The sequence below is a fragment of the Ascaphus truei genome, chromosome 3, assembly GCF_040206685.1.
Source record: "Ascaphus truei isolate aAscTru1 chromosome 3, aAscTru1.hap1, whole genome shotgun sequence".
Taxonomy (NCBI): domain Eukaryota; kingdom Metazoa; phylum Chordata; class Amphibia; order Anura; family Ascaphidae; genus Ascaphus; species Ascaphus truei.
Genome location: NC_134485.1, coordinates 189,855,828 through 189,878,610, shown reverse-complemented (window position 1 = coordinate 189,878,610; position 22,783 = coordinate 189,855,828). Strand labels below are relative to the sequence as shown.

Sequence of the window (22,783 nt, the reverse complement as noted above, 5' to 3'; positions counted from 1 at the left end):
ATAAAGAAAACGTTCTGAAGACTTCAAAGGCAAAGAACCCTGTTCCTTATTATGTGAAGAAGAAAATGGCTAAAATCATCTTTGATCAAACAGTTTGGTCGGGCACCAGAAGTGCCCCTGCACCCACGAAGCGGATGTCCTGGACTTTTCACTGCCATCGCCCACCGCCACCGATTCCAAAACATCCGCCAACTCTGACCCTTTGTCCACCGATGCTCATCCGGAAAACCCCAGCTCACCTGCTCCAGCACACATCCACGCCAATGCTTGTCCGGAAACCCCCAGCTCACCTGCTCCAGCACCCATCCACGCTGATGCTCTTCCGAAAAAACCCAGCTCACCTGCTCCAGCACCCAGCCATGCAGATGTTCATCTGGGTGACACAAGCACTCATTGCACCAGATTCAGCTCGATCGTCCGCATGTTGAATGTTTTCAGTGGTGTCGAAATCACTGACAACTCAGCAGAGCAATACAGGGACCGAATGGAGGCCAAGATTGATCTTCTTTTCGAGACCATGTTGAATATGGATAGGTGCATGGGTGGCATGGGTTTTCATCTGGATAAGATTGAGAGGAACATCATGGGGCTCTATTCTTTGCTTGGAGTCCCTGCCCCTGTATGTCTGATGCAGGAGCAGGAGGGTGGCCTGGAGGCACCTTATTCTCCCATGGAGGAACCACATTCCCCCCCATGCACCCTCTCAATCCCTAGATTTGACCTTCATGGTGCTAACACCAAGCACACCATGGGACCCCCCACGCTCACCCCCTCTGCCTGCAAAAAAAACACGTATACCCTTCTGGTGGAGGAGATGACAACCCTGGTAAGGCCACAACAGGAGGAAAGCATCCTCCCAGACCATCTACTCACCCACTGCCAGAAGCACACCTGCTCCAGCACCCAGGATTGTAATGCTCCCAGACATCGTGAGAGAACTGCCCCAGAGCGTCCGGGATAAATACAAGATCAGATGTGGTGGTCTACACTAGAAATATGCCCAGTTCATCGTTAAAGACAATGTCAGTTTTGAGCTGTACAGCGAGTTCACCCAAAATGTAAATTAAGAAGGAAATAAATACAAGAAGGGTCTTCCTGCAAATTTAAGGAACACAGTTATGGAAGAAGTGAAGCGGTATTTTAATGTTACCAGTCTTCTTTTGAGAACCGTGAGAGACAGCATCAATGTCCTTTTGAGGCATACAAGGGCTCTTCCCTGGAAGTCCATCGACTTGTTTGACGACTGTTGCTAGTTCTAAATTTATTTAAAAATATAGATGCGCTGCCAATGTTTTTCATTTAAAAAACAGTTAATTGTTTTAAATTGTTTCATTGTTTAATGCTTTAATGCTTGGTATAATATTTTTTTTCTATTTCTGTTTTGTATGTGCATGTCTGGAGCTGGGAGAAGACAACGTGCAGGAAATCCCCTGCCCCCTTGGTGCAGGAAACTCTCCCACCAATACTGCCAGGTAAGACACAGTGCTCCAATCCATGCTTGTCAATTCCCTTCCCCCGAAACCCCTAAAAACCTAATGTAAACCTCTAGTCCTAATGTAAAGTGCTGTACCTCATGGCATGCATGCTTAGTCTACTCCAACCTCCAAATTCCCTTCCCCCCAAACCCCCAAAAACCTAATGTAAAGCTCTAGTCATAATGTAAAGTGCACTCAAAATAACCATTTTACAGTATGTCTGAGCTTATTCTCCACCTTCTATACAGTACTGTATGTACAGTACATTTGTATTAGACATGTGTGTACTGTCTTACTTATTATAGTTATACTGCATACAGTATATAGTTATATACTGTATATACTGTTGTTATGAAGTTATATATAGTTAGACAGAAGTTATAGTCCAATATTGTTAAATACTCAAGGCCTTTAATGCACTAATCCTGGTGAAATTTTTCTTTCTTTCCGAGATGCAGCACTACAGGAAGAGGGGGGGGAATGTGCAAACTTATTCTACTGTGTGCATAATAACAGTCAATAATTTGTCCTAACCCCCCCCCCCTCTCAATGACAAAAGAACTACAGAATGCAATGCAGCATGCAAAAGAATGAGAATGTGTGAAAAAAAAGTAAGTGATTTTTAAGAATGTAAAAATTGATAAAATATTAATAACATGCATCACATAATTGTTGCTTCAAATCACTCGTTTATTAAGCCCTTGTCGAGAGAGAAAAAAAAGTATGCCTTTTTTTTGTTTCAGACTTGAAATTCACATTTGCCCAAACCCCCAAAACCTAATGTAAACCTCTAGTCCTAATGTAAAGTGCTGTACCCCATGTCATGCAAACACCCAAACCCAAATGAAACCTCTAGCAAAACCTAATGCTTATTGTTAGCATGCATCATTTTGATGGATACAATTTGATTAGAGCTCTTTTTAGCTGAGGATTCACAGTATCATTTTCCCCAATAGAATGTAACATTGTTCAGGCAATACTAACTTGAAAGTCTGATACTTAGCATACTGTAGCAGCAATAATACACACTGGTTGAATAAGTCCTTTATGAGTAGCCAATTACAATAAATCAGTGACTCTTGGCATTCAGTAGATCATGCTGTAAACTTGATAGAAGATGCAGGCATATTTTAACCATAATATATGGTGCGATTGATAATAGAATATTGTCTCTTTCTTTCCAGACCCAGATGTCCAATAAGCAACAGCCATTAAGAAGAAGAAAAAGACAAGATTGTAAATTTTGAAGAAGAGGCAACGTTATATTTTTGTATTATTCCTTTTCCCTTTATTTTCCTGTACAAATAAAAATTTTCATTCTTTAAATATACTTTTTGGTGTGTTCATTTTTTACTGTCTATACACTTACATTAGTACTATACCTAAAGTTCTTTGGCCATTTCAATATATAAAAATGTGTCATTGATAAACTGTACAGAATACAGTACTGTACAGTATGTACAAAATAATATATAAATCTAGAAAATAAAAGTGTTTTTTACTATCTAGATATACTGTAGCGACGCCATGAGGAAATGCACTTACTGTATCTTACTGTGCAGTAATTTAATTAGAAACATAATGACATGCACGCGGATAAATGTGATGACACGCATATGCGTTTCAACAAGGTTCCAATTAGACATACACGCATGCACGGAATAAATATTTTATATTCGGAAGAAGCAACATTGTATTTTTGTATTTTTCCTTTATATCCTGTACAAATACAACATTTAATTTGTTAAAAATACTTTTTGTTGTGTGTGCTCATATTTTTAATCTTCTCCAGTTAGAGGATTTGTGTATGGCTAAGGAGCCTCAGAAAGGACTTCTTTCCCATGTATGCTGTACGGTATGAACTCGTAACGTTAATCTTCAAATTACAATTACACATGCTTGAAGTACTGCACGGCAATAAAAGACAGGTTGAATTGCTTTTAGATTTTTAAGACAACAACTCGAGATCGCCCACTTGAGTTTCTCGACAGTATTGCCGACAACGCTAAAATACAATTTTCTGCACTCTATAACAACACTAGTAAACACGCGTCTTAACGCGGTAAAGTTTGAACAAATCATGCACTATGACATGGGTATGCTCAGGTATACAACCCGTGAAATGTTTGAATAACAGCCGCTGCATCTGTATGTGCTATGTGTAAAATGCTTGAAAGAGAGATGATAGAAATAAACTACAATATTGTTGTAAGGCATCAAAACCATAAAAATCTCTATTTGTATCAATCGCAATCTTTTGATCCCCTTTTCAAGGATTGAGAGGCGCAGAACAAATATTCTTCTATTTTGCTGTGATGGATCTCATATTGGTACCTTATAAGTACATCTGGTCTGTAGTCATGATGTATATTCTCTCATTTCCTTCCTCACTTTTGGGATTCTGCTAGTAATCCAGTCCCTGGGGGTGTGTCAAGGAAAGACTCCTGGAGTGGGTAGGACCTTGGTTGCCGGAGCAATGGGGAGCAAGCAAGGATTGCTGGGGTCACAAGCAGGTTTTGATAGAAGGCAGCAAGCAGGATCATCGTGGTCACAGACAGGGTTCCGTGGCAGGCTGCAAGCAGGATCGTCGTGGTCACAGGCAGGATCGGCAACAAGAAGGCAGGACCAGGGCAGGGGGGTAGGAACTGAGACTAGGGCGCAGGAACAGGACTGAGACTTGCTAGCAGGAAACAGACTGGGCAATCTAGTTCAATAGTAAGGGCCTTTAATAAGTCATCAAGACTACATGATACAGGAAACAGGTCAGGTCAGGTCAGATCAGATCAGGGCAGCAGCAGAAGTCAGGGCAGCAGCAGAAGGAGTCAAGATCACAAAACAAATGCAAAGGAGGAACAGGAAACAGGAACTATAAGGACAGATGACAGGAGCAACAAGAGGAGACAGACAGAGGAACCCCACAGCAGACAGAAACCAGCAGCACACCCGGTGGACAGAGAAAGGAACCCTGGCTAGGAGCAGGATGTCTAGGAGACCCTGACAGCAGGGGGGGGGTTGCATCTGTTCTCCCTGAGCTACCTTGCAGTTTGCGACTGACTTCCATCCCTAAATCTCAGTATCTAGCCAGTGCAGTCATTCAGACAGTTTGAGATAAATTATGAAGTTACACACATATCTAGATTGTTGTCCACTGCCAGGTGAGGTAATTTAGTCTGGGTATCCAAATAACATTAACGGACAGTCATAATTCCCAATTTTATCTCTAGATGACGTGGGTAAGACCTCAAGAACGGACATGTAATATTTGTAATTTTCCATAGAATCATGTGATATCCTTGATGTAATTTTTGTTTTAAATGCCTGTTGCTGAGGGACCACAATCCAATGATTCTTTACAGACAGCTCATCTTCAGCTAAGTGTATGAGTGATGAATAATTCCCAGATTAGTAAGTCTAAGGTGTCATTTCACTCTGGAAAGGGCACAAACCTGTATAAACTTGTTTCCACTCTATATTTATGCAGTCATCTTAATTATACTTAAGAACCCCAGAGGGCAAAGACATGACCTGGATTTTGAGCAATCATTAATTTTATTGGAGTGTGAGAGTTTATATCAGTTGAAAGCCGTGTGCGACATTTTATTCGCATCTAGGGAAGAGGGAAAGGAATCTTAAACAGAAAGAAATACACAAGAAAGATGCGGAATATTGTAACGTTGACGTTGTTACTGCTTCTAGTCACTTGTGTCAGTACTCAAGGTAAGTCTTAGTAAAATTAGTTCATTTAGATTCTAGGTATGTACAGCACATCTATAAATATACTGAAATACAAATGTTGGGTCTGAATTGTTTGTTACTTTTAAATGTGATCTCATAGAAGGGATAAGATTTTGAAATTATATCTACAATAATCCCTCCTATAAAGGTGTTTTAGCATCCTTAATGGTATCCATCTTTTCTGGCAAAATCACAATTTGATAGAATCAGAGCCTGGGTTTTGAACTATTTATGATGAAGGTAAATGTATGCTTCAAGTTTAGTAATTTATGAGAATACCATTTTAAAAAAGAACTAAGAAATATTCATTATTTAAATATGTACTATTTTAAGCTATTCAAGAGAGCAGAGTGGATTGCTGCTTTAATATATAAATATTAAGTACATAGACTGAGCGAGGGGTGAACATGTTGATAAAGGCAAGTTTAGAATGTTCTGGATGATTGTTTGGATTAAAATAGTTAGAGTAGGAGATATAGAGTGGATTCATTTAAATTTGTAGTTGACAAACCGAGCTATATGTACTTCCAATAAGTAGCGATAAAAAAATAGGAAACTTGTCAAATTCAATAAGGATATAATGTTCAAGTCAATTGCATCCATTTTTCATAACAAAAGAGACGGGATGTTGATAAACAGTATGATACACCCTAATAATGCTCCAGAGAGACGTGCAGTTAGAGTTAGATTGAGTTAGTAGACTAGGCTTGAGATTTAGTGATAAGAATACAAGTTTTTTCTGGATTAGAAAAACATAAAAATATATATTTTGCTCAATAATGGGCAGCCAATGCTTGATTCGATTACGTGGCAATATTTAAGTACATAAACTGTGATTCTGAGTATCAATAAATATAAAAAAGGGTTTTCCTGCTCTCAAAATTTAAAAATCCTTGTTGAAAAGCATAATACTGTATTTTATTTATCTTTTTATAAAAATGTTTTACCAGGAAGTAATACATTGGGAGTTACCTCTCATTTTCAAGTATGTCCTGGGCACAGATTAATATAAAAAATACATGGTTAAATTAAAAGAACAGGGTTATACAGTCAATTCACAGACATTTCATGGAAAGATAGAGTTGGAAAAATGGGTACAGGGGATAAAGGGCTTGTGAGTTCAGATTGAAATAGAGCAGCTTTAACATCACCAAATGGCAGCAAAGGGCTCACACCCTTTGTGTGCGCCAAAGGCTGTCCATCTTTGGGGCAACGCAGACGTACACTGGGGTGGTTGAGATTGAATCTGTTGCAGCTGTGAACAAAAAGTGCTTATTAACATTCCTGTGGGTGGGATTGATGTTCCACAAAGTACAAGCACATGTTAACCCTTAGCACGCTAGTCCTGTGCAGAGGGGAGCAGTTCTTGGGAAGCCCCATCAGGCTATCCACCTTTGGGGCAACGCAGACGTACTTATGACAGTTCACTACTATTAAAAAAAAGCTCACATTAAAAGAGAGGCTTATAATCATGGTTTTCGTCGTCCTCATCTTTACAGTTTTTTTTTTTAAATGTAAATAGGATGTGTATGACTACTGCTTTGACATTTTTCTTAATGATACAGTAGTAATGTTATATATTTTATATTTGTATTGTATCTTATAGATATATGATGTAGTCCATACAGTCCATATATATACATACATCTTATTATATCTATAATTGTCTAATCATTGTCCACTGATTACATTTACTCTGTTACAGTACCAATTAACTTTAAACCTCAGATCATTCAGTTGCCCCTGGAAGGAAGAATCACTGGTACCACATTTTCTTTAGCACTACCCAACTGTGAATTTAATGATTTTGGTCGCACAAACGTTGTGTATCTACTTGTTGCATACAGTAATGGTAAGTAATACAAATATACAACACATTCTAAAAATGATGCGTCCTGTCAATGTTGTAGCACAAGAAATACTAAATAATGCAAGATATGCTAGATAGATGTTAAATTCAATTACATTAAGACAATGCATGTCAGATGTTTTCTTCAGGGCTGGTCTATCCCCTGTAAACCTAGCTAAGGGGAGAAGAGGGACAGGCACCTTGTTGTGTGAGGTCCACACAGAGGGACATCACAAAAGGGTGATACTAAAGGAAATAAACCTGCTTTTTCAGCTTACCAGGTTTTTTAAATTCTGAATTTCCTTAACTTAGTCTTTACTGTATAAGCTGAGTAATACAGTCACCTAAAGATCTTGGAAAATATCCTTGTTTAAAATGGAGCAACAAGGGATACACTCATTGGGCTACTGTACTGCTGCGGCACAGTTTATTCGAGCATTTGCCCGTTCTGTGCCGCAGCAGTAGCCTGGCGCGCGCCCGAGTGTGACGGGCGCGCGCCGAAGCAGCGGAAGAGCGCCCTCCGATCGGGGCGCTCTCCCTACCGCTGCCGGGTCCGCCGGGTCCCCCGGAACCCCCTGCCGCTGTCCCGCGATCGCGGGACACCAGGGCTCCCTCGGGGAGCCCCTGGACACGCGTGCAGGGGGCGCACGCTCCCGATGACGCGTGACCGCGCGTCTATGACGCGCGGCACGCCGAGGGGCGGCCACTAGCAAGCCGGGAGATTTCCCGGCTTGCGGTACCGACCACACTTCAATAAAGTGTGTCGGTAGTGTATGCACTAAGCAGTGAGCTTTTTTTGCCCGATTGGGAAATTTGCAATCCCACGATAAAAAATGAAGCCAGATGCGAGATTCCCTAAGAAGTGAAGCACATTTGGGTAGGAGCGGGCAAAAACATGCCCGATCATGTGAGCTGTGTTTTTTTCCCTGCTATCGTGCTTAAAATTCTAAAGCGCGATAGCTGATAGAAAAAAAAGCAATGCAAAGAATTCGTGGATTGCGGTGCATCTGCCTGGAAAAAATAGCGTGGGACCAAACTTGCAGGAACTGGATACAAAATAAATTTATTGGCACATAAAAACCAGCAACAGCAACTCTGACGCGTTTCAGCCGCACCGGGCCTTTGACAAACGCCCGGTGCGGCTGAAACGCGTCATAGTTGCTGTTGCTGTTTTTTATGTGCCAATAAATTTATTTTGTACCCAGTTCCTGCAAGTTTGGTCCCACGCTATTTTTTCCAGACAGATGCACCACCATCCACGAATTCTTTGCATTGCATACCACTTCGGTAGGAGAACGCCCCACAGCACCTGGATCTTCAGTGATTTGTGAGTTATTACTGCTTTATTCACTTTGTACCAGTGTAACTCAGCCAGTGACACCCATAAAAAATCTACCTCTTACAAAGGTTAGTGGGAGTCCACACAGAGGGGCTTGAAATAGGTTTGGTTATGGATTACAACGCTGTGTGTATTTGGAAAGACATTTGATTATACATTATTGATACATGGACGTTCTTTGTCAGCATTGCATAGGAGTTTGAACTCCTATTCTTTTACCTAGAAAAAAAAAGCAGCCTGTAAGTGCTGCATGGAGATGCTGCGTCTCCATGCACGGCATGTGATCGTGCAGTATACATATACATGTTAATATTAGTGTACACATGCAGGGGGTTTCCTGAGCTGAACCACATTCGTTTCAGCCACGGGGACCCCCTACTTCTTGAGATACAGGCCCTGTTATGGGGTGCCGGTATCCCCTGTGCTTTTAAATCTCCTGCGTCACGTGACCGGGGTATTTAAAGCCTGCAGGGGGATACTGGCACCCCATAACGGGGCCTGTATCTCATGAAGTAGGGGGTCCCCGAGGCTGATACCAATGCACTTCAGCTCAGGAGACCCCCTGCTCATATACACTAGTATAAAAGCACACATATCAATAAAAATAATCATTCAATACCCTAGAGGATAGCCGCTACGGTAATGAAGCTGCATTAATGTAATTTTTATTAATAGTGTGCGGGAGCAGGCGGTCTCCCGAAGTGAACCGCATTGATTTTAGCCTCGGGGACCCCCTGCTTCCCGAGTTACAGGCCCAGATATGGGGTACCGGTCTCCCCTCCACTTTTTAAATGTCTTGCATCATGTGACGTGGACACTTTAAAAATGGCGGTGACACTGGCATCGGATGGCCCATACCGGGGCCTGTAACTCAGGAAGCATGGGGTTCCTGAACCAGAAATCAAAGCGGTTCAGCTCAGGAGACCCCCTGCTCCCGCACACTATTAATAAAAATTACATTAATGCAGCTTCATTACCTTAGCGGCTTGCCGCTAAGGCAATGAAGGTGTTAAGGCCCAATAGCAGCTTTATTGGTGGCAATTGCCCCAATGAACCTTGCAATATGTGCTACCCACCCACCCCCTGTGCCCCCAACAACCCCTATACCCCCTAACACACAATACAATTTTTTTTAAAGCACAGGAATGTTACTATAGGCCAGCGGGGGCCCCTTGGTGGTCCCTGCAAGTGTGCAGGGGCCCTAGGGTTGTCCCCACGGGTGTCCGGGGGTCCCCGCGATACTATTCCTGTGCTTTAAAAAAAAAAAAAAACTGAAATAAATACAACGCCCTCCCCCATAACAGATACAGTACAGTAATGGTCAAAATTACTATTATCCACATATGGATAATAGTGCATTTGCCCATTAAAAATAAAAAATTAACAAGCAGGAATAAAATAAATAAAATGTGCCCTAAACCATGCCAGGCTGCCACTCTGAATGCCATCCTCATCCTCATCACCGTCCATGTCCTCCATTGCCACAAACAATACAGTACAATCAAAAATACAATCTAATGTCCCCTAACCCCTTAAGCACCTTAGCAGTTACTCACCCAGGAGGCCTAACCACCCTCCCCAGGCAACTACCCCCACCCTTCACCCATTCATTGGTACAGTGGGTACATCATGCTCATATAATATGGGCATGATTTAATACTATAGCAAGAAATAGTGAAGGAATCAAAAAACAAGCCCAAATAAAAACATATTACATTGCAAAATGAACACATTACTAAAGCCAATAAAACAATTGAATGGCACAGTGGGTACATCATGCCCATATAATATGGGCATGATTTAACACTATGCCAGTTAATGGTCAACCTAAACAAAACAATCACAAACAAGATCCAATGCATACCAAACAATCTCAAAAGAAAAAGAAAGAAAGAAGTAAACTGAACAAAATTACCACCAATCAAATCCAAAATAAAGACCAGAATCAGCAATTAAAACACCATGAATAAATAAAATAAATATCCAATTAAACTGTATCATGTATTAATGTAAAATCAAAAGTAAAAAAATAATCCAACATTAAAAAGCAAACACCAATCAAACGCCAGAAATAAACAATTTAAAACACCACCAAAAATTCCAGAACACTACATCAATATGCAATATAAATAGCATACAAATTTAAAAACAAAAAACCAATATACATTTAAAATACATACAGATGCAGCGGCCGTTATTCGAACATTTCACCGAGCGGTTTTTGTGAATTCTACTGTATTCAACGTGGCATTCACTCATTATTTTTCCGTGAACACTGCCATGAATGAGCACCGGCACTAGCAAAAACACTAGTAAACACGCGTCTTAACGCAGGAAAGTTTGAAGAAATCATGCGGCACGACCTGGGTATACTCAGGAATACAAATCGTGAAATGTTCGGATAACGGCCGCTGCATCTGTACCAGCAAGCATTTGCCAAAACAACCATTGCTTCTTACTGTATGTATGTAAAGTCATAAAGGGCCATACATAAAAACATTTGCAATGAATGTGGTTAAAAAATAAAAATGCAATCACAATAAAAAAAGTATTAAAAAAACCTGTAAAAGAAAAATAACATACATTCAATTTTTTTCCTTACCTTTACTGTAGATGTCCTCACCCTCCGATTCCCATGGTCACCGCAAGCTCTTAAACCAATCCACGATCCCAAACAGCAAAGGGCCACAGGAAAAAAAATCCAAAATCCTTTTCTTCTTTTTCTTAATCTGTAAATTGTAATCCATTTTTTGGCTCTTTCAGGGTCTTCTATCTTCATCTTCTTCATATGTATTTTCTTCTTCTTCAGCAGGCATGCCCTTGTAGTCCTGTTGGAGGAGGTCCTGATTGGCTGAAGTACCATGTGATGGCAGCCATATTGCTTTTGGTAACGCCATGTTAAAGGGAAAGGTAGCACAGCCATTCTGATTGACTTGCTTCACTTCCTTTACATGACGTCACCAAAAAAAGTAAAAAAGAAAACACATGGTTTTCACAGGCCAATCAGGTGGCATGTGAACCATTTGCACTCAAATGTGATGTCACAGGCCTATAAAAGCCTGTGAAGCCTCATTTGACAGCAAGAAGCCGAGGAGGGAGGATCTCCTCCTCCAATAGTATTACAAGGGCATGCCTGCTGAAGAAGAAGATAAAGAAGAAGAAGAAGAAGACCCCGAAAGAGGCAAAATTGGATTACAATATACAGATTAAGAAAACGAAAGAAGAAAAGGACTTTGGATTTTTTTTACCTGTCGCCCTTTGCTGTTTCGGATTGTAGATTGGTTCGAGAGCTTGCGGTGACCACGGAAATCAGAGAGTGAAGAAATCTTAAAGGTAAGTGAAAAAATTGAATGTATGTTATTTTTCTTTTACAGGTCTTTTTAATTTTTTTTTTTTTGTGATTGCATTTTTATTTTTTACCACATTCATTGCAAAAGTATTTATGTATGGCCCATTAGGGCTATACATACATACAGTAAGAAGCAATCATTGTTTTGGATGCTATTTATATTGCATATTGATGTACTGTAGTGTTCTGGAATTTTTGGTGGTGTTTAAATTGTTTATTTCTGGCTTTTGATTGCTGTTTGCTTTTTAATGTTGGATTATTTTTAGACTTTTCATTTTGAATGATGCTGTTTATTTGGATATTTATTTTATTTATTCATGGTTTTGTTTTGGTGTTTTAATTGTTTATTCTGGTCTTTATTTTGGATTTGATTAATTGATTGGTGGTAATTTTGTTCGGTTGACTTCTTTCTTTGTTTTTATTTTGAGATTGTTTGGAACGCATTGGATCTTGTTTGTGATTGTTTTGTTTAGGTTGACCATTGACTGGCATAGTGTGAAATCATGCCCATATTATATGGGCATGATGTACCCACTGTACCAATGAATGGGTGAAGGGTGGGGGTAGTTGCCCAGGGAGGGTGGCTAGGCCTCCTGGGTGGGTAGTGGGTGAGGGTGGGTTAACCCCTTAATTACAATAGCGGTTACTAACCACTAATGTTATTAAGGGGTTAGGGGACATTAGATTGTATTTTTGATTGTACTGTATTGTTTGTGGCAACAGAGGACATGGACGGTAATGAGGATGAGGACAGCCTTCATCGTGGCAGCCTGGCAAGGTTGAGTGCAAGTGCTATTTATTTTATTTCTGCTTGTAATGTTTTATTTTTAATGGGCAAATGCACTATTATCCATATCTGGATAATAGTCATTTTGACCATTATTGTACTGTAAGTGTAAGGGGGCGGGGGGTGGGGGTGTATTTATTTCAAAGTATTGGCTGTTGTGTTTTTTTGGGAACAGAATTAGTACCGCAGGCCAGCGGGGACCTCGGACTCCAACGGGGATCACCCGAGGGCCCCAGACTCCAGGGGAGTCCTGGGATCACCCAGGGACACCCGCCGGCCTGTTGTATTAATTGTATGGTGAAAAAAACAAACAATGATTTTCTTCACTATGCTAAGTAAATTGCGCTGACTGACAAAAAACGACGCGTTTGCTGGTTTTTGCCTGATCGAACGTATTTTTTCTCTCTTTTTTGGGTCTGAAAAAAAATGCCTTTTACGACTGATAAAGCACTGTTATCACTGCTTAGTGAATCGTGCAGCAGTCAGTAACGGTCTTAAAAGCCATTTATCGTACTTAAAAGCAGTTATCACTGCTTAGTACATAGCCCCTTCAGTGTGCTTGTTTGGATGTCATTACCCAGAATCCTCAATTGCAGTTAAATCACTGTGTCAATTTGGCAGACTTTGGGGATCTGTGGAAAACATGAAAATGTGCTCATGCGTTTCTTATTTTATGTGTTTACAAATTGAAAATAATTTATAGTTAAATACAGGTGCCTGACTTTTGTAAACAAATCAGTCACCCATATTTATTCTCTTACGTATAACACTGCCATGGGTTCAATTTCTACCTTCACTTAAAAGATTAAGTTCACAGCAAATAATTATGTTCTTTGGCAATATATCTTCAAAGCTCCATGTTCACATTTTTTCAAAAGTTTGTTTCTTGATGCTTCAAGGCCACAATTTATGACAGATCTTCCCTGTAGCATTGCAAGGAAAATATTCAGTAACTGCAGTGAAGATTTACTAAAAGGTGCTAAACATTTTCACTCCTTAAGTCTCATTCAAACCTTTTGGACGTACAGTTCGCTTAGGCTTGGCACTGTCTACTAAATCAGGACAAAGGTGTTTTGCTGTTTCTATAAATATGCTACATTTAAAAAAATATCTTTATTGTTTCAGCTACAAATCTTGCCACTTCTAGCTCTATCAATGGCCAAAATATACCACCCTACCAAAACTTGTCAACTAATTTCTATTACCTGACCCTGAGGACAGATATAGACAACTTCCCTTGTAATGCTGCAACTCCTGGGATAAGAGTTCTGCGTGTTGGATCTGACACTACCTGCGTCCTGAACTTGAACCAACCAGACTGCAATGGTCCTTTGTTTTTTCCAGGGCCTTACCGGTATGTATAATGTTCCTGAAAATATTTCCATATCCTATTGGTAGTTTTAAAACTGCATGATTTTTTGGAGCTTACATGTCCAAAAGGGCAAAAGAGAGGAGCTCACCTGGAGTAAGTTGCTATGTCTGCTCTTTTATATATATATATATATGTATACAGTGCTTGACAAATCACCCAAAAATCTACTCGCCAAACCAAAAAATCTACTCGCCACCTAGCCCCGCCCCCAGCCCCTCCCCAGGCCCCGCCCCCAGCTCCTCCCCTAGCTCCGCCCCCAGCCCAGTGTAAATTTTTTTTTAAGTAAATTCCTAGTAGAACAACATTCTTTTTTGACATAAGTTTATTTATTGTATTACATTTATACTTTACTACAATTAGTCCTTGTTACGTTGTGTGTGACTATTTTCCTGCACCCATTAACCAGTGTTTGGACGCCCTCTCTTCACAATATCTAAAGCAGCAATCCCACCTGGGATCTTACCTGATCCGCAGTCCCTCAATGTCCAGGTACCTTCATACCCGCAATGTTATATGTTGTAGGGGAGGTGTTCCCTACCTGTCTTCTGGGTTAGGGGGGATTCCGATGTCTCCCGTGTGAAGCTCCAGAGTCAGATCTTGAAGAAAGCAGTATCGGTTATTTTGGTGTAGTATAGGGCAGTTAAGATATATAGGTAAATAAGATATCCAGATCCAGAGTGTGGGAGAGAGCGAGAGAGAGAGAGCGAGAGAGAGAGCGAGAGAGAGAGAGCGAGAGAGAGAGAGCGAGAGAGAGAGCGAGAGAGAGAGAGAGCGAGAGAGAGAGAGACAGAGAGAGAGCGAGACAGAGAGAGAGCGAGACAGGAGAGAGCGAGACCCAAAGAGAGAGCGAGACCCAAAGAGAAAGAGACCCAAAGAGAAAGAGACCCAAAGAGAAAGAGACCCAAAGAGAAAGAGACCCAAAGAGACAGAGACCCAGAGAAAGAGACTGGGAGAGTGTGGGAGAGGGGGGGTGACTGACTGACGGGGGGTGAACTGACGGGGGGTGACTGGCTGGGGGATTGGGTGGGGAGGGTTCTGATTTGGTGGGGATTACTGATTTGGGGGGTGACTGGGTGGGATTACTGACTGGGTGACTGGGTGACTGGGTGGGGTGGATTACTGGGTGGGGGTGCGATTACTGACTGGGTGGGGGGTGGGATTACTGACTGGGTGACTGGGTGGGATTACTGACTGGGTGACTGGTGGGGGGTGGGATTACTGACTGGGTGACTGGTGGGGGGTGGGATTACTGACTGGGTGGGATTACTGACTGGGTGACTGGGTGGGGGTGGGATTACTGACTGTGTGGGGGTGGAATTACTGACTGGGTGACTGGGTGGGATTACTGACTTACACACACACACACACACACACACACACACACACACACACACACACACACACACACACACACACACACACACACACACACACACACACACACACACACACACACACACACACACACACACACTCTCAATCTCTTTCTCACATACACACACACACACTGTCAGTACCTCACAGTATCTCAGGAGCGCTGGAGGGGAGAGAGGGGGGGGGGGGGAAGAAACACACGGCTACTATCTCCCACCCTACGCGGACAGCGGGAGAGCACCGGAGGGGGGGGGGGGGCGGTATCTCCTGACCCGCGCGCACAGCGGGAGAGTGCCGGAGGTAGGGGGGTATCCGCGCGCACAGCGGGAGAGTGCTGAGGTAGGGGGGTATCCGCGCGCACAGCGGGAGAGTGCTGAGGTAGGGGGTATCCGCGCGCACAGCGGGAGAGTGCTGAGGTAGGGGGGAATCCGCGTGCACAGCGGGAGAGTGCTGAGGTAGGGGGGTATCCGCGCGCACAGCGGGAGAGTGCTGAGGTAGGGGGGAATCCGCGCGCACAGCGGGAGAGTGCTGAGGTAGGGGGGTATCCGCGCACACAGCGGGAGAGTGCTGGAGGTAGGGGGGTATCCGCGCACACAGCGGGAGAGTGCTGAGGTAGGGGGGTATCCGCGCACACAGCGGGAGAGTGCTGGAGGTAGGGGGGTATCCGCGCACACAGCGGGAGAGTGCTGGAGATAGGGGGGTATCCGCGCACACAGCGGGAGAGTGCTGAGGTAGGGGGGTATCCGCGCGCACAGCGGGAGAGTGCTGAGGTAGGGGGGTATCCGTGCGCACAGCGGGAGAGTGCCGGAGATAGGGGGGTATCCGCGCGCACAGCGGGAGAGTGCTGAGGTAGGGGGGTATCCGCGCGCACAGCGGGAGAGTGCTGGAGGTAGGGGGGTATCCGCGCACACAGCGGGAGCGTGCTGGAGATAGGGGGGTATCCGCGCACACAGCGGGAGAGTGCTGAGGTAGGGGGGTATCCGCGCGCACAGCGGGAGAGTGCTGAGGTAGGGGGGAATCCGCGCGCACAGCGGGAGAGTGCTGAGGTAGGGGGGTATCCGCGCGCACAGCGGGAGAGTGCTGGAGATAGGGGGGTATCCGCGCGCACAGCGGGAGAGTGCCGGAGGTGGGGGGGGGGGGTATCTCCCGACCAGCGCGGACAGCGGGAGCGCCAGGGACCGGGGGCAGGATGTATCAGTGTATATATAAATATTTTAAAGTGCATTAAATTACACCCACCTCAAGCATCTGTTCAAAATCCTCCATGACCGGATCAGTGCAGGTCTTGTAAGGTCCAGGAGCAGTCTTGGCAACTCCATCCCGCGTCACAGCCAATCAGCTAGACGTATTTTTTTTTTTTTCACCAACAGGAGATTTTTTTTTTTTTTTCGAGCAGGGGATTTTTTTTTTTTTTCGAGCAGGGGAAAAGTTACTGGCCACGAGCCAATATCCGATCGCAGCTGGCGAGTTGGCGACCGGGTTTGTCGAGCACTGTATATATATATATGTAGCCAGGTCCCCCTCTGCCTGCGGCCCCCCCTCAACTGATGGGCGATCGCGGGTGCCGCCGAGCCCTATGGCGGACCCGTCGGTCGATCGCTGGAGTGGGGGCGGATAGGCGTGTGGTTCCCGGGGACACGGTCGCGTTGTGAAGGTCCCGGTGGCTCCCGCTCCAGGTCGCGCATACACAGTGATTAGCGTGGCAACCCGGACCAAAGAGAAGAGGGCTCTTGGAGGGGACTACATGTCCCATGAGCCTCCACAGCCCCACATCACCCCAGGGAGCCAATAGGGCTACAGTATCTCCCTGCTCAGGGATAGATACATTTCGCAGGGTTTAGGAGCAAGTTAGTTGGCGTCAGGAGCAGCTGGGGGAAAGAGGTAGGGTGCAGCAGTCAGTGACTCCCTGCACTAGGCCAGCAGACCCCTAGGCCCCAGATAGCCCTGAGCCACCAGTAGCATTGAGTGTTGCAGGGACAGGCCCCAGGTTAGGGACCCTGCCCCTTAATACCCAGAGTCAGTTAGGGACACAGCGGACGCTGCGCATCCATCCAGAGGTTTGGGCTCAGACTTTCGCTGCCGCTGCAGCAGCCATCCGGGTGGGATCGCCCCGGACGGTAGTTCCTGTATTCGTCAGCCTTTGGATCCTTTGTGAAGCTCCTTGGCAGGCCCGGGCACTGGAGTGCTTGGCAGGTAACCATCACCAAGCACACCAACGATCCTACATATATATTATATTCATATGGGACTAGTGGCTGCGCAGTCACACATATCTCCCTTTAAGGGTGTGGGACATATTGTGTGGGGTTACTCGACACGGGGTGGGATCACCCGGTGTAGGTGGGAGCGTCCTGCGAGACGCAGTAGTTAGTGTCTCCTCTAGAGAGGGACACCTGTTGATATATGAATAAGTATTGCTACAGTAAAGTCATTGGTTATTTTACATGCGGTGTGTGGAGTGATATATATATATATATATATATATATATTTGTCCTGCGAGGAACCACTCCTCCTCTGGTGGGAGCCTTCACAGGTGGAGGCGTTGCACCATGAGATTAAGTTATATGTATGTACCCCAGGCTCCCCGAGCCGAGGCTTAGGCTCCTGAGAGCCACACAGGTATACACAGCAGGTAGTAGCGTCTGTATTCACAGGGAATACCCGTTACATTTGGAGGCGCTGCTGAGATTCAGCCCTTGGGTGCCCAACTCAGTAGTTCATGTAGTATCCTATCAGTCAGCATGTCTGCGCTCACGCCCAACAAGTGGCTGACTGGGCCGAAAAGCTAGGAGAGCTCCTGCGACATGTAGTCGCCATAGACGGGGTACCTGCCGATGTATCCATGTTTACTGTCTGCAGCGCAGTAAGGACATTACATGGTCTGGCAGACGCCCGACTCATCAGCAAGCACTACAACATTGACCGGCAAGAGAACACCCTATTGCTGGCCACCGAACAAGCTATACCCCCTGATAGAGGCCCACGAGTAGTGTATCTACCAGAGACCTTACCACAAGGGTGCCCTCTAATTTAGAGAAACAGAAAAAAGACAGGGCGCACAACGCACATAGTGAAATAATGTTTAAAAAGTAATTTTACTCAAACAATAATAAGTTCTGCGTACATCAAAGTTAAAAGTATCAAGCAATGGATAAGTGGGGTTACCACACAGGGAAACGGCAGGGCTCGTCAGACTTCATCCACCACCGGGAGGAAAACCGGAGACCTGGAGAGAATCCTGGAAAGCCCCCGACCCCCAGCAGCCACCATGGTAAGTGCACAGCGCGACCAAGACCCTGATCTCTCTGCTCATCAGATGGTAAACTTGTTGGTCCAGATCTATGGCAAAGATGAAGAGGAGAGTGAGCTGTGGTTCAAATATTACGGTCTCCGACAGAAGGAGAAGGAAGACCTGTCAGATTTCCTTCAACGAATCCAGCTAGTCCTGTGGAAATTGCGAACTTACGGCCTCATCCTAGCCTCAGAGATGGACGAATACCGGCGCAAGCAGTTCCTCTGAGGTGTCATTCCCACGCATCACATAGTGATCATGATCAGGTGCTCACTAATGGAGGGGCCTCCCCCTAACTTCATGGACATTTTGGGGATCGTCAAAGCCTAAACCAAGCTGCATACAGGCACCAAGGTCAAAGAGCCCCCTGCGAGTGACATCCTGGGAGCCTCCGCTCGCCGAATCAAGAAACCTGTCAAAGAGGAAGAGGAGCCACCCAAGTCGCCCTCGACGAAAGGCCGGACTTCGGGGAGATCCTCCCCCACTTACCCAAGACAACTAGATCCTAAAGATATCGTCTGCTATGGTTGTGGACAGAAAGGCCATTTCTCCAGAGAGTGCCCGGATGGGGGCACCCAAGAAAAGAAAACGCCCAGTAAAGGAAGCTCGACTAGGTCCATGATCTGTCGGATACAGACCACAGAAGCCAAGACATCCGAGGCCACCCCTGCGCCTCCCGAAGCTCCTACTGACCTAAGCCCAGACTATGGAATTCCGGCCGGGGATGGTTACTGTCAGGTAGGCCCCTCTGCCATTTTGCTTGTGGTAGTAGAAGGAGTCTATGTCTCTGCTTTACTGGACACCGGGTCCCAAGTGACCATAATCTACCGACAATTCTACGACCAACACCTTAAGCACTGTCCCCTGCAGTCGGCGGAACATATGAAGGTGAGGGGGTTGAGCAATGAACCCATCGATGGGATTGTGAGAATTCAACTGGAGATACTTCAATTGAATACCGGTAAGAAACATCCCATGCATGTGGAGGCAATGGTATGCCCGAAGCCTCAAGGACAGTGTCAGTACCCGGTCATCTTGGGAACAAATACGGATATAGTGCGAGCCACAATCAGAGCCTACCTGAAAGGGACCAATGAATTGCCAATGGCCAATCCACTCCTTGACCCAGTACTGAGAGAGGAGTGCAACAGAGTATATGCCTTAGAGCATCACGGGGACCTCTACAATCGTCAATGCGGACTGACGACCATTTTACCAGGGGGAGTGCAACGCATGGCCGTCTGGTGCTGTTATCCCGATCAAGATGAGACCGATCATCTGTTCTCTCTGGCGAGTACCCCTGAGGAAGAGACCCAGAGAGGGTATAGGGTAATACCTGAAGTGAGAGAGTGGACGACCAAAATTCCTCTACGAACCTACGTGTATGTTCAAAATATCTCTCCATTCCCGATAGACATTGATACAGGACAAAGTTTGGGCAGCATATATCCCGTCAGCCCGGTAGAAACAGTGCCCCAGGCGAACGCCGCTGCAGTGGGTGAGCAGTTAGTTGATCTGGATTTCAACTTCGGAGACTCGACGCTGCCAACTGAGTGGAAGGATCGACTGACGGCCAAGCTGAACGAAAGAAGGACGGTATTTTCCACAAGCGAGATGGATGTGGGCCGCAGTCGCAGCGCCCAACACACCATTAGGTTGAGTGACGCCACTCCGTTCCGTGAACGCTCTCGTCGCATCGCCCCCAGGGATGTGGACGATGTAAGGAACGTCCTGAAGGAAATGGAGACCGCTGGGATATTGACGGAGTCTCGGAGTCCTTATACATCACCCATAGTGGTGGTAAGGAAGAAGAATGGATCTGTAAGATTGTGCGTCGATTATCGAACTCTGAATAATCGTACGGTACCCGATCAATACAACCTTCCTCGCATTGAAGAAATCCTGAATGCTCTAACCGGGAGCCAATGGTTTAGCGTGCTCGACTTACGATCTGGGTACTAGCAGGTACCTATGAGTGAAGAGGACCAGGAAAAAACAGCCTTCGTCTGCCCCCTGGGCTTCTACCAATTTACGCGTATGCCCCAAGGTATATGTGGAGCTCCTGCTACCTTCCAGCGACTGATGGAGAAAACAATCGGGGACATGAACCCTCGGGAGTGTCTTGTCTACCTGGACGACATCATTGTCTTTGGGAAAACCCTGGAAGAGCACAAAGAGAGGCTGCTGAAGGTGATAGACCGTCTTGGAAAAGAAGAATTGAAGTTATCCCTCAACAAGTGTCGGTTTTGTCACACCTCGGTGACCTACGTGGGACACATCGTGTCTGCTCAAGGAATTGCTACTGATCCAGCCAAAGTAGAAGTGGTAGTGAACTGGCCGCGTCCCGAGAATGTCACGGAACTGCGATCATTCCTAGGTTTCTGTGGGTATTACCGTCGCTTCGTGGAAGGGTACTCTACAGTAGTCGAGCTAAACCCCTGAACAATATGTTGAAGATATACCCTGAAGATACCGGAAGGAAGGCCACATCGGTTCGTCAACCGTTTGGTGATAAGTGGACAACCGAGTGTGAGCGAGCCTTCCTGAACTTGAAGAAAAGCCTGACTGAAGCACCAGTGCTTGCGTATGCCGATCCAGAACAACCATACTTTCTGCATGTGGATGCCAGTCTCAAAGAACTGGGCGCTGTCTTACATCAGAAGCACCCAGAGGGTCTTCGGCCTGTAGCCTACATCAGCCGCAGTCTGACACCCAGTGAACAGAAATACCCTGTATACAAGCTAGAGTTCCTGGCTCTCAAATGGGCGATCACAGAGAAACTTCATGATTACCTCTATGGTTTTACATTTGAGGTAAGGACGGATAACAATCCCCTCACATACATCAATACTTCCGCCAAGTTGGATGTAGCAGGGCACCGATGGCTGGCAACCCTATGTATCTACAGATTCTCTCTGAAGTACAAGCTGGGGCCTTTGAACATTGGAGCTGAGGCTCTATCACAACGACCAGGATTAAGTGCTACTCCCGATGATGATGAATGGGAAGAGATCCCCGGGCCTGGGATGCGAGCAATGTGTAGCATAGCGTGCGTCATCAATGATTAGGTGGCCTTCTCCGAACTACGAGTTGCAGATTCGTTAGGATGCCAGTCGCAGGCTATTCCCGCCGCCTACTGCGATCCCAAGGGAATGAACATAACCCATGACAAAGTCATAAGATGGAAAGACTTAGTGGATTATCAACTGAGAGATCCAGTAATCAGCATCATTCGGCAAGCTGTTCAAAGAAAGAATCCAGCTCTACTGAAGAGTGCTCCCCGAGACCTGATCGCGTTGCTAATGCGTGAGGTGGACAAGTTTGAGATAGACAATTGCTTGCTTATAGGGTAGTCCAATATCACAACCACCCTGATAGGCGACAACTGGTTCTACCCCAAAACTTGAGATATATGCTGTTGAAGTCTCTACATGATGAACATTGGCACCTCGGTGTGGAGAAGACTTTTGGGTTAGTCCGAGACCGTTTCTTCTGGCCCAAGATGCGGGAAGCGGTGGAACAACACTGCCGCCGTTGTTCCCGGTGTGTCCGACGCAAGACTTTGCCTACCAGAGCAGAACCCATGGCCCATCTCAAGAGTTCTGGTCCAATGGACCTGATGTGTATGGACTTTTGTGTATTGAACCCGATACCCGAGGAATCTGTAACGTGCTGGTCATCACGGACCATTACACTCGGTATGCTCAGGCCTTCCCCACAAAAGACCAGAAGGCCATCACAGTCGCAAAAATACTATGGGAGAAGTTCTTCGTTCACTACGGTCTTCCAAACCGACTTCACTCTGACCAAGGGCGGGATTTTGAGAGCACTCTGATCCGAGAATGACTCAAAATGCTGAACATCGCCAAATCCTGGATGACTCTGTACCACCCCGAAGGAGATGCTTTGCCTGAACGATTCAACAGGACCTTGTTGGACATGCTCGGAACCCTGAAGGGTGCGCAGAAAACGGAATGGAGTCGTCACGCAGAAGCTTTGGTACACGCGTACAACTGTACTCGCCATGAGTCCACTGGATTCTCCCCATACTTCCTCATGTTTGGACGGGAGGCAAGACTCCCAGTAGATGTGCGTCTTCGAGTATCAACGGATGGGATACACAATGCTACCCATTTCAAGTATGTGCAAAGGCTAAAGGACAGTTTGCAGCAAGCTCACCAACAGGCTGAGAAGTCTACAGCTAAATTGA

At 45.2% G+C, this 22,783-nt stretch overlaps 1 protein-coding gene across 1 annotated transcript in view; it reads left to right on the top strand.

The window, feature by feature from the left end:
- Window positions 1-4,991: 4,991 nt before the first annotated feature.
- The window catches only part of LOC142489303 (uroplakin-3b-like), a 43,116-nt gene continuing 25,324 nt past the window's right edge, over window positions 4,992-22,783 (top strand). The window contains exons 1-3 of the mRNA XM_075589826.1: window positions 4,992-5,192; window positions 6,916-7,062; window positions 13,660-13,888. Coding sequence (XP_075445941.1) covers window positions 5,132-5,192; window positions 6,916-7,062; window positions 13,660-13,888 — 437 coding nt within the window. The 5' untranslated portion in view covers window positions 4,992-5,131. The remainder of the gene's footprint in view (window positions 5,193-6,915; window positions 7,063-13,659; window positions 13,889-22,783) is intronic.